We start from the raw sequence: 12,171 nt of genomic DNA, 5'->3' as shown, positions 1-12,171 counted from the left end.
CTGCTTTTGCTGACTATTCTTTTCCTTATGCTAGACTCCAAGTCCCTATCGGGGACTTGGTCAGGCGGCTGTGGGTGCTAACCCACGCCACCTGGATCCGTGATCCGGTACCTGGGCAGGCCTCTGCGGGTGCTAACCCATGACGCCTGCCATGGTCTGTGATCCATGATCGTGGACCTGGGCAGCCTGCTGCAGGCTTTAACCCACGCTGCCTGCCCTGCTCTGAGATCGGTGATCACGGACCTGGGCAGCCGGCTGTGGGCTTTAACCCACGCTGCCTGACCTGGTCCATGATCCCTGATAGGGGCTTTAAGTCAGCTGCCACTGGCAATGGCTGACTCGAAGCCCTTATCCAGGACCTGGTCAGGCGGCTGTGGGCGCTAACCCAAGCTGCCTGCCCTCGTCCGAGATCGGTGATGGCGGACCTGGGCAGGCAGCTACGGGCGCTAACCCTCGCCGCCTTCCCTGGTCCGTGATCCCTCATCATGGACCTGGGCAGGTGGCTGCAGGCCTTAACCCACGCTGCCTGCCCAGCTCTGAGATCAGTGATGGACCTGGGCAGGCAGCTGTCCTGGTCCGTGATCTGTGATCGTGGACCTGGGCAGCCGGCTGCCGGCCTTAACCCACGCCGCCTGCCCTGGTCCGCGATCGGGGATGGCGGACCTGGGCAGGCGGCTGCCGGCCTTAACCCACGCCGCCTGCCCAGGTCCGCGATCGGGGATGGCGGACCTGGGCAGGCGGCTGCCGGCCTTAACCCACGCCGCCTGCCCAGGTCCGCGATCGGGGATGGCGGACCTGGGCAGGCGGCAGCGGGCGTGAACCCACGCCGCCTGCCCTGGTCCGCGATCGGGGATGGCGGACCTGGGCAGGCGGCAGCGGGCGTGAACCCACGCCGCCTGCCCAGGTCCGCGATCGGGGATGGCGGACCTGGGCAGGCGGCAGCGGGCGTGAACCCACGCCGCCTGCCCAGGTCCACGATCGGGGATGGCGGACCTGGGCAGCCGCCTGCCGGCCTTAACCCACGCCGCCTGCCCAGGTCCGTGATTGGTGATGGCGGACCTGGGCAGGCGGCTGCCGGCCTTAACCCACGCCGCCTGCCCTGGTCCACCATCATGGCTTGGATCTCACTGACATGGGTGCTGCCCTTTCCCCCCGCCATCTTTGCTGGTTTAACGTGTATATTTGCTCCTGGTTGGCCGGTGGGCGTGGCCGGTGGGCGTGGCCGGTGGGCGTGGCTTATGGGTGTAGCGAAGGTGCGGTCAATTTGCATATTACTGTTTTATTAGATAGGATTGCTACAGTTTGTCTCTGTAAAGGAGGAGAGAACCTTGGGAAAGGAGTTTGCCTCTTTACAGTCACTCCTTCCATTTCTCATTTTACTCGCAATAAGAAAAAACTTGCTTCTCACTGGAATATCACAACGAAGCCTCCCATGCCTGAATAAGATTAAATATTTAAGCGGAATCACCTCTTGACTATAGAAACACATTCAGAAAGTAAGGACTGTTGGCTGTCCTCTGAGTCAACCACTCAAATATGGGTCTCCACCTATTTGTGGATCCACCTTTTGTAATATCAGCCACAGTAATAGCAACAACAAATGCATATTTACTGAATTTTCTTACCCACTGTGGTTTTTCAGCAGCATATCATTATTAAAAGGTGTTAATATACATATTTATTATAATTATGAGAGATTTATGGGAGTCAAATCTGACATTAAAAATGGTCACGATATATGTTGTGTAAAAATAGAGATTATGTATTATATTTATAGCAGGACTCTTTTTTTGGAATATATATATCTACAGACATTTGGGGGGGGGGGGGGAAACACATTTCTGAAAAGTTATAACCAAAATTTCAACAGTAGTTTCCTTTGGCTGGTAAAATTTCAATAGTTTTTATTTTCTGCTTTATGTCCTTCTGGATTTTCTCACTTTTCCACATTGTACACTTAAATATGTAGTATACAATAGAACAATTAATAGTGAATTTCAACATTTAAATGAATATTTAAGTATAAATTGGCTCAATCTTAGTCCTACATTTGCCTGTCCTATGTTCTGGCTTTTATTGATTAACTAGAGGCCCAATGCACAAAATGCATGCAAGAGTAGGCCTTCACAGCCCCAGCTGCCTCAGCCCTCCCAGCCCTGGCTTCGTCCGGAAGATTGTTCAGAAGGTCATCTGGACGGTAGTGCTCGGCTGTTGGGTCGATTTGCATATTATGCTTTTATTATTATAGATATTTATCTGGCACATGTAACTAGCAGAAAATGATTTGGGGGTGGATAAGATGTCAGAACCAAGCAGTAGTGGATGTTCAAACCACAGAGACCAGACACAGGAAAGAAGTAACTGCTCATTAATCTTCAGGGGAACTCTGAGCAAGTCACTGCCTGTATCTTTCTCCTTTTCTGGGTCCACCTCCTTCTCCTCTTTGTCTCCATCCCCTCATTATAGAATTCTAGACTCTTGGAGGAGGGTGAGCCACAGCTGTCACCTTGTCCTGCCCTGCTACCCAGCAATCTGTCCCAGAAGACCTTTGACTCCCAGCCTCTACTTCAGCACCTCCAGAGATGTGGAGCTCAGTTTGGCCAACCACAGAGACATTGCAGGTTGGTTTCCAGACTACAGCGACAGAGTGAGTGTTGCAATCTTTTTGCTGGTGGAGGGTTTTGTCTTCAATTTACATGAAATGCAAAACCTGTAAAATGCAGTAAAGCCAAGTACAATAAAACAAAATGTGCCTGTACTTTTGCCTGAAAAGCATTCTCCTCTTTATCTACCTAGGGAACTTCTCCTCAATATTTAAATCAGGCGTGCTGTTTTAAATCAGGCCCCTGTGGCATAGGCATCTGTGGTTACATGAGTGGACTCTAGTCAGAGACCTGGGTTCCATCCTTCCTCTCCTAATGATACCTGGTGTGTGATCTTGGCCAGCTGATCTCATTTTTCTGAGCCTGAGTTTTCTTACCTGTAAAATGGGGTATCCCGATGTGTTAATGTGTATGGGATCTTCATATGGTGTCCAGCACACAGCAAGTAAGCAATACATGGTAACTGCTACTATTCATCACGTCGGTGGTTTTGACCCTGACCTGCACATTCCAATCACCTGCAGAACCTTTCAAACATGACTTAACAGGTCTGGAGTGATGCTCCTAGCAAGGTATTTTTTAAAAGTTGCCCTAGTAATTGAGAACTGTTACACCAGTAGTTCTACCATATGCCTTAGAGCAGCAGCACCAGCATCTCCTGGGAACTTGTTAGAAGCTCAAATTCCAGCCCCACCTCAGTCATAGGGAATGAGAAGTTCTGGGAGTGGCCCCAGCAATTCAGGTTTTAGCAAGCCTTGCAGGAGATTTTGATGCACGCTCAAGTTTGTGAGCCACTGCACTAGATTGTTAGCTAAGTGAAGGCATGAATTAGCCGTGTTTGTCTTGTTCAGTGCCCTATTCCTAGACTTACCACTGTGCAATATGCAAATTCAGTTAACTTCAATTTAATTCAATTCAAGGCACTGTGCCTGGAACCTGGGAAAATGGTGCTGTGAGAGACAAGTCCTTGCCCTCTAAGCTTGCTTACTGCCTCCCAAACTTGATTCTTTCTTTCTGCTCTCACTGCCCATAAGCACATCTCTACCTCCTGTTGTAATCTCTTTATACGTTTTTATGTGTCTGTGTCCCCCACTCTACTGAACAGCCTTCACTCATTTTCTTAGGAGATGCTCTAATGCCGTTGCATTGCTGGACCTGGTTCTGTATTGGAAAGCAATGGACTGTGTTTCCTTATGTAAATGATGGAGGCGGGGTGTCTGATGTGTCAGTCAAGGTTTGATCAGGGAAGCAGAACAACACTATGAGTCTTAGGGCATAAGGGATTTATCTTAGGAATTAGATCTTACACCGTTGTGGGAGGGGCTAGGGAAGTTAGATCCAGGTTAAAGAAGTTAGAGGATCAAAGTTATTAACCAGCCTTCCCCAGGCATTGGTGCTGTAGGACAAGTCGGAGATTTTAAAGAAATCTGGACAAGCAAGTCCAGCTGCCAGAGGAACTGTGGGGGGAGTTAGTGAAGAAACCCACAGAAGGCTGTTGCCCTAGAGCGCCTCCTGTGCCTGTAGGTCAACATGGCCAGCGGTGGGGGAGAGAGCTAAGTGCCAAATAAGGAAGGATGAGGCCAGGCCTGAGCTCTTGCCTCTGAGCCCTCACTCATTGCATCTCACTCTGTGACTTTCAGAGATTCGTGGCTCTGCTTCATTCCATCTTCTTGTTCACATACAAATGTCTCTTTTGAACAAATCTTATCCAGAACCATACAGAAAAGGGGCTTCTTGGAAACAATTCCTGTTTAGCTAAGTTGACCAAAGCACCCAGTGGGTAAATATTGCTTACGTAAAAAAGCTGGTACTTTTATTTTTTCCAAGAGCTACTATTTTATCTGTTTTTAAAATAGTGGTGTTTACACACAATCAGAAATGCCATATAGAGAAGATAGGAGACAGAAAAGCTGCCATAATAATGATCTTTTGCTAGTTTCAGGTTTCTAATTCATCAGTCAAATAGAAGTTAAGATTATTTTCAGAAAACAATTTCTCTCCTTTCTGTTCTTTTTGATAGGAGGAGTCCTGTAATTGTACTTCTCTCACCTGTTTTTCACAGGCTTGGTCCATGAGTATCTAATGATAATTCCCTGTTAATATGGCAGGTGCCACAGATATTGCAGTAAATGAAATAATTTGATGTGGGTCTGAGTTGTGTTTTACATTCATTTGCATAATGATTTCATATGCTTATTCAGTTGTTGAAATATCTTAAATTATGTGCATTTGGGGTCAGTCTGGTTTTTAGAGTTACTAGGAAGCACAGAACACATCCCAGTTTCCTTGTTTGTGTTAATGGTATTACTATTCCCTTAGGCACCTAGACCAAAAAACTTTTTGTCATCTTTGACTTAATCCTGTCCTTCACTTCTCATACTTAGTTAATAATTTGTTAAAAGTCTTTGAAAGGCCATTTATACCCATCTTATACTCTTCATATTTATTGCAACAAACCTAGTGAATATAATGCTTAGTTATCTGTCTGTCCGTCTGTCCATCCTTTCCTCCATCCATCCATCCACCCATCCACCCATCCATGCATGCCTTGTGAATCTCATAACCTTCTTATTTTAAAAAAGGATTTGAAAGACAATAAAGCAGTACACTGTAAACCAGGATTGAAAGGAAGAATAGGCCTAAATCAATTGTTCTCACCTTTAGATGCATTAGAATCAATGGAGAACATTTGAGAAATACTGATGTTCAAAACAACGCACAGAGATTTGGCCTCCTATGGTCTAGAGCTCCCTTGGTTATTCTAATGTGCAGCCAGGTTGGGAACAGTGGAATTGAAAATGAGGGAGCAGATATTACCACTTGATATGAGCTGATTACAACCTTTGAAACATGTGTATGGCTGCAAAGGCAAAAGGGGATATATGCTCTGTTAAACACATCTCATTGTCTGACAAAATATTTTCCTCCAGAGTTAAATTCTAAAAGTAACATAGTTCTGTTCCAGTAATGCAACAATAGCTACCCTTTACTGAATGGTTGCCATGTGCTAAGCAATATGCCAGTTCAAGGAATTACCTCTTTTAAGTCTCACCAGACACCTATGATGTGAGCATATTATTAACCTAATATTTCACATGAGGAAACTGGGATGTTGATAACTTAAATAAATTTCCAGCTTTTGGACTCAGGCTGTCTAATTGCAGAACCCTGGTTCTTAACCATTTTACTGCACTGCCTCTAATGTGAATACTGGGCAACACCTCCAGTTAAACTTTTGCAAGACACAGAATGTGGTGGCCAAATGGAAATTCTTGTAAAATACAGGCTGAAGGTAAGTAATTTAACAAGAGCAATTTTTGCAAGGTATTTAGATAACATTTTGCTTGCTGATCATCTACCTTACAGGTAGAGACACTAGGAATTCTGGAAGAGTGGGTTGTTATCATATCTACTGGATTCTTTCAAGTGTTCTCATAGGAGACTTGGGGTGGCCTGGCTTCTCCCACAGAGCATGAGCAGGGGCCTGCGGGGAGATGGGGTAAAGCAGGAGTACAGGACAGATTGGGATGAGGCTTAGCAGGAAATGGTAAAAGGGGGTAGAAAACTGGTAAGGGCATCCTGCTTGAGGTGCTCAGCCTGGACAACATGAGGAAGGTGGGTTGGGCTAAACAAGAGGAAATTCCTGTCCTGAAGAGGAGTATAAAAGGAGGAAGCTGTGTGGTTTCAGAGCCAAGGTCAGAAACATGGGTGTGGTTTTGGCTTGGAAGTGGGAGGAGGGTGCAAATATTTAAAGAGTGAAAGGTAGGTTCTGGGTCACAGGAAAATCATGATTATTTTATCTAACAAAGGTCTAAAGTAGAAACACCTAATGTTGCTGAGTGAGACCCGTAGGTTTTATATACCAGCCTGGGTGGTCACCTTCTGTGAAAGTACCTGAACTCTGCCTTGAGTTCAGTCTCGTCTCATTCTAACCAGTTACTTTCCAGAGTCTTCAGAATCATGTGTTTTATACACTCTTTCAGCAGGTCTCAGCTCAAGAACTGTCAGAGGCTCTCTACTACTACTTCAAATCCAAACTACGAGTTGGGCTTAATTTTATCTTTCCATCTCTTCCATATCTTCCTATCCCATTCATCAGGTCTGCTTACTGCTCCACAAATGATCATGGGGTGGATTAAATGTCAGTCCCACATGCTTTAGTCGTAACTTCTCAATGTGATTGTAAATTCTTTCAGGAGTTATGTCTTTTAACACTTGTTTCTCTTCTTTTCAGTACCTAGTGCTAAGCAAACAGTAAATGGCCATTGCCAGTGATTGACTCCGTCATAGTTTACCCTGAGCAGTACTCAGAACAGCATCAGACACAGTAAGATATTTAATAAGGGTTTTTGTATTGAGATAATGACCATTCTCAGATTCAGAAATGTGGTTTTTTTTTGTAATGCTAACATTGATAATAATACCTCATGGTAACTTGGTGTAATGAAGTTCAAAAGGTCTGAGTATGAATGCCAGCTCTGTCATGCAGTAATTGTGTGACCCTGAGCAGGGCACTGGGAGTTAGCTTCCTCATTGTAAATGAAAGGTGGTCATGGGGACCTCAGAGTTGTTGTGAGGACTAAGTCACACACCAAACAGAAACTGTCTAGCATGGTAAATGGCTCCAATTGGCATTCGGTAAATACCTATTACAGAAAATTTAAAAAAAATCTCTTATCACTTTTTATTCTATTAGATTTCTACTTTTTACCATTATTTGAACCAGAAAGACCATTTTAAATTTTCTTTAAACTTTTTTGAGGTTTGATATTTTATGCTAGTGAAAAGTTAGTAAGCATCCTATTAACAAAGAATATTTTTTGTTTTCTTCTTTGGTAATTACCTAGATCTTTAAAAATAACAAAACAAGACAAATCTCTCTTAACTTTGGGCTGGAAATCAGGAGAGAGAGAGAGGGAAAAAAAAGAGAGAGTGGAAGAAGGGCAGGTAGAGAGATTCCTTAGATTGCTGATGGAAACATCATCCACAAAACCCTTGATTTAGAGCCCATGATGAAGTCCTAGTATTAGGAAAGCCCATTTAAGGGATCCCCGCCAGTCCAGAGTTGCACTGTGAGTCTCCATGGTAGAGCATTCTCTCTGATCAAGTGGACTTTGCTGCAGGATGGGAGTGGCTGAAAGCAGACTACTGTGAATAAACCAGGAGTGAGAACATTAAGATCAGACTTTATTGCACCCAGAACCAGAATGATAAAATGGCATTCTTCTCTATTGACATTCTATCCCATCTTCTTGTCCTTCCATTCAAGGCTGCTGACAGGTTGCTGGGGCTATGGTGCCAGGCGTGGAGATTATGCCCACTGGTCAAGAGGCCTCACTCACAGATGTTGGCTCTGTCCCTGCCTCCCGAGGTCGGCCCTTGTACACGCAGGGCCTTAGTTGCTTCTGAAAGTATAGTAAAATACTGTTAACATTATGTTATCATTCAGTAAGAAAAGAGTGAAGCAACCAGTTTATAATATGAGATTCTTTTTCCTGACATCATTGGTTCTTTATTGAAAAGTACAGGTAATATTTGAAATGGAATAAAAACTCAGAGGCTCAAATGCATCCAATAACTTGAAGTAGCAGTGCCACATGCATCCACAAGTGACTGTAGGTGTTTAAAGCCCTGTCCTGTTTCCCTAGGCAGAACACAGCAAGGATTATGAAATGCGTGCTTCCCTGAGATTAGAAGCAATTAACAACAATCGCATTGTCCTTTTTTGGTAAAAATCAGCGCTCTTCAATGTCATAGCAAAAAGATGACTCGATGATAAAGTATGGCTAGAGAGGCATTACCTCATAAAATTTCTGAATAAATTTTTCATCACATCTTATGATATTCCCTTGTCAATTATAAAAAAAGATATCCTTCTATGTCTCTACTCCTGCTTTCCGTTATCATTAAACTCAGAGCTGCTGAAAATTAAGGATTGATCATTCTAGCCTCAGCAATAAATAGACAAACAGAAAACTCCTATTTCCAAGCCTTGTTGCAAAGAGTAGTTATTGAGTTAACAGAAATTACTGACTTCTGAGAAACACTCTGACTCAGAAAGAGAATTACCAGAATAGCTTTGTGAAGTGGGAGTAACTATTTGATATAACTAGCCCATTTTGGAAACAGAAAGTCAATTAGTTTATTTCCTCCTGTCCTCCCTTTGGCCAGTCTATCTTTTTTGTTGTCCCTCTTTGACCTCTGGTGGCTTTTATTATTATTTTTGCCCTATTAGTAAGTTCAGCATTCAGTCTCTTGACTTTCCTTATTTTCACATGTGTTCAGGGACCAGATGCCACAGTTTATTCAGAATGACAAGAATCTTTGTATGAAAGTCGATGACATCCATTCTAAGGTACATATTTGTTAATAGAAAAGCAAATTGCAGTAGGCCACAAGGCACATTTGTTTGTCTATTTTCTGTGATAGTTAGGAAAACTCGTGAGGAAGATTCAGAAAGGATTTAGAATCCTGCACACTGTTTCGTGTTGTCCATAGAAATCGACGGTGTCCCCATTGGGAGCCTCACCATTTCTCTCTAGGCTGTTTTGAAGCTTCAGGGTTTTTGGTGCATTATACCAGGGTATGTGGATAATGGTGAGAGGGGATGAGGAAGTATTAAAGAAACACCCATGGCTGCATAAATTAAAAAAGAACATCAGAGAGATCTAAATCATGAAATTCTTTTGTTTCCACAGTTGGATTCATTCCATTAACTGGCTTCCACGGGCATCCAGAACACTTGGGGGAAGTTGTTTCTGGGAAATCAGATATCAGGTTAAATGAAAGGCTATTTGGCTCTATCTGGATTTCAGGGATCCAAGAATCATCATTCTCTGTGGGAGTTGACGGTGTATTAGTCATGGTAGCTGCAATGAGATCTAAGTCCCAAAATTCAGGAAAGGCAACTGCTACACCTGACTGGGCTATGGAGGGGAGGGATGTTGGTTCTTTGTCTTCTCTGGTATCTATGCAGATGTAGTACTGTCTTAGAAGAACTTGTTCTCCAAACATTGTGATTTCCATTCTGTTTTTTCTTTATTTTTATGTTTTTCATGTCCATGCTCATGCTCATGTTTATGTCTATGGGCTAGGCCATGTTCCCATTGATGTCCATGGGCAAGACCATGTCCGTTTTGGTGCCCAAGGCCTTGGTCATGCTCATGTTTATGGCCATGGCCAAGGCCATGTTATATTTGCTTTTCATGGCCCCAGCCATGATCATGAGTGGGTCCTTGTTCTTTTTCTGAATCCTGCTCTTCATCTTGTACAGGTGTCATGAAAGTGTGGGGTGGACTTACAGTTGTTCCTTCTTTCGTTACCGCCACTTATACTGATCGGAACTGTAAAAAACCTGGAGGTATTTTCCACAATGTGATCTAATCAGGAAATATTAAGATGAATTCATTACTGTGGAAGCCTCATTATCAATGAAGAAAGAAGGGACTGAGACCTTGGTTCAAAACAGAGTAAGTATTTAGCCAGGTTTTAAATGCTATGTTAATACTTCAGAAAGAATGAGAATGAATAACTTTTCTTCTTTTGATTGATTTTATAATGCGTGGATATTTCTTAATAATAGTCCTCTAAACTGCAGAGGTTTTTCTTCATCTGAAAAATTGGGAGGTTGAACTACATAATACCATGGCACATTATTTATTAATTGATATTATTTCTATTAGCACAATTACAGTTTTTATATCAAAAGACCCAAAATGGCTTTATGGACTGAATATATATGCAGCATATGCCCACAATTACTTTGTTGGGCTGAAACACATTAGGACATATTCATAAGCTTGAAATGCAGCCTTTGTATAATGTCTGTGTTACACTACATATATGCGTATACAGGGAAAAATATAAATCAGAAAAAAAAAAGACAAGAGGCAACTCTCATTGAAGATGTGGATGATTCCTACCTACATTTCACTACTGGTGAGAACAGGATGCTGGAGGCAGTGTTCAGTGGTGCAAAGAGCATGGTCTTTGGAGTCAAATAAGCCAGACCCTAGTTGTTAGCATCATGTGAATTTGGTTGACTCTGATTTGACCTACACTTGTATCCACGCACCACTAGCTTCACTTTTCTCATCTCTAAAATAGGAATAACAGGGGAGGAGAAAATGGCTACAGAATAGACAGACGTGTTCCGAGCCTTGTCCCAGAGCAGGAAGAAGGAGCAGCTGAGGGTTGCACAGGGAGTGTTTGTTGGCAAGCTAAGCTCCAGGAGAAGGTGGGGGACTGCTGGACAGGGAGTGTTTGTTGGCAAGCTAAACTCCAGGAGAAGGTGGGGGACTGCTGGACAGGGTTCCACTGACCAGTCAGCACCCACTACGCCTGGGTCCCCTCCCAGAGCTACAGGCTCGGAGGGGGAAACCACGCCATCTTGAAAGGGAAAGTAGATCTTATCAGAAGCCTGAAAATCCACAACTGCAGCAACCACCGAACAGCTGGGATCCCCAGAACACCTGTCCCCAATTGGCACAAACATTCAGATTCAAAGGAGCTCTTCACTCCACCACTGAAAGGTCAGATTTTGCTGGGGATAAGGTGAGGTCTCTGGTCCCGGCGGGAGAGAGAAATGTGCGTGCGGCAGGAGCTGGAGGACCGTCTGGGGAAATCTGTGCCTAGAAAAGTCCGTGGATGTTGGGGCTGGCATGATCCATGAATGTGGAAGGGGGTCCTCAGAGCTGCTAACAGAAGGGAGCTATAAAAAGCAACCCATTTTTACAACAATCCAAAATCTATGGGACACAGCGAAAGCAGTCTTGAGAGGGAAGTTCATAGCTCTACAAGCCTACTGCAAAAAACAAGAAACAATGGTAATAAATTACCTAACCCTACAACTCAAAGAGTTAGAAAGAAAACAACAAGAAAAGCCCAGTGTAAGCAGAAGGAAGGAAATCATAAAGATCAGAGCAGAAATAAACGACATAGAGACCAAAGAAACAATACAAAAGATCAACAAAACCAAGAGCTGGTTCTTTGAAAGGATAAATAAGATTGATGAACCTCTAGCCAGGCTCACCAAGAAGCAAAGAGAGAGGACCCAAATAAACAAAATCAGAAATGAAAGAGGTGAAATAACAACAGACCCTGCCGAAATACAAAGGATTGTAAAAAAAATACTATGAACAACTCTATTCCAACAAACTGGACAACCTGGAGGAAATGGACATATTTCTAGAAAAATATAACCTTCCAAAACTCAATCAGGAAGAATCTAAACAGCTCAATAGGCCAATAACTATGGAAGAAATTAGAACAGTCATCAAAAAGCTTCCGGCAAACAAACGCCCGGGGCCAGACAGCTTCACAGGAGAGTTTTACCAAACATTCTAGGAAGAACTAAAACCTATCCTTCTCAGACTAGTCCAAAAAATTCAAAAGGAAGGAACACTTCCAAGGTCCTTCTATGAAGCCAGCATCACCATAATACTAAAACCAGATAAAGACAACACAATGAAAGAGAATTATAGGCCAATATCCCTCATGAACATAGATGCCAAAATCCTCAACAAAATTCTAGCAAATCGGATCCATCAGTACATCAGAAAGATCATGC

The 12,171-nt window shown here is 43.4% G+C and overlaps 1 protein-coding gene and 1 pseudogene across 2 annotated transcripts in view; both read right to left on the bottom strand.

Moving 5' to 3' along the window:
- Nucleotides 1–7,806: 7,806 nt before the first annotated feature.
- LOC307097378 (kininogen-1-like) overlaps nt 7,807–12,171 on the bottom strand; it is a 31,628-nt gene continuing 27,263 nt past the window's right edge. Inside the window, exon 10 of the mRNA XM_079767405.1 lies at nt 7,807–8,008. Within this exon, the coding sequence (XP_079623531.1) occupies nt 7,928–8,008 (81 nt within the window). The 3' untranslated portion in view covers nt 7,807–7,927. The remainder of the gene's footprint in view (nt 8,009–12,171) is intronic.
- On the bottom strand, nt 9,249–10,587 carry LOC307097216 (kininogen-1-like; annotated as a pseudogene). The gene is made up of 2 exons: nt 10,530–10,587; nt 9,249–9,930 (listed from the first exon to the last, which is right to left on the bottom strand). The product of its transcript is annotated as a kininogen-1-like (transcript).

Source organism: Cnephaeus nilssonii, assembly GCF_951640355.1.
Source record: "Cnephaeus nilssonii genome assembly, chromosome: 3".
Classification (NCBI taxonomy): Eukaryota; Metazoa; Chordata; class Mammalia; order Chiroptera; family Vespertilionidae; genus Cnephaeus; species Cnephaeus nilssonii.
Note: the sequence above shows the minus strand (reverse complement) of the source record. Positions and strands in the feature narration are given on the sequence as shown.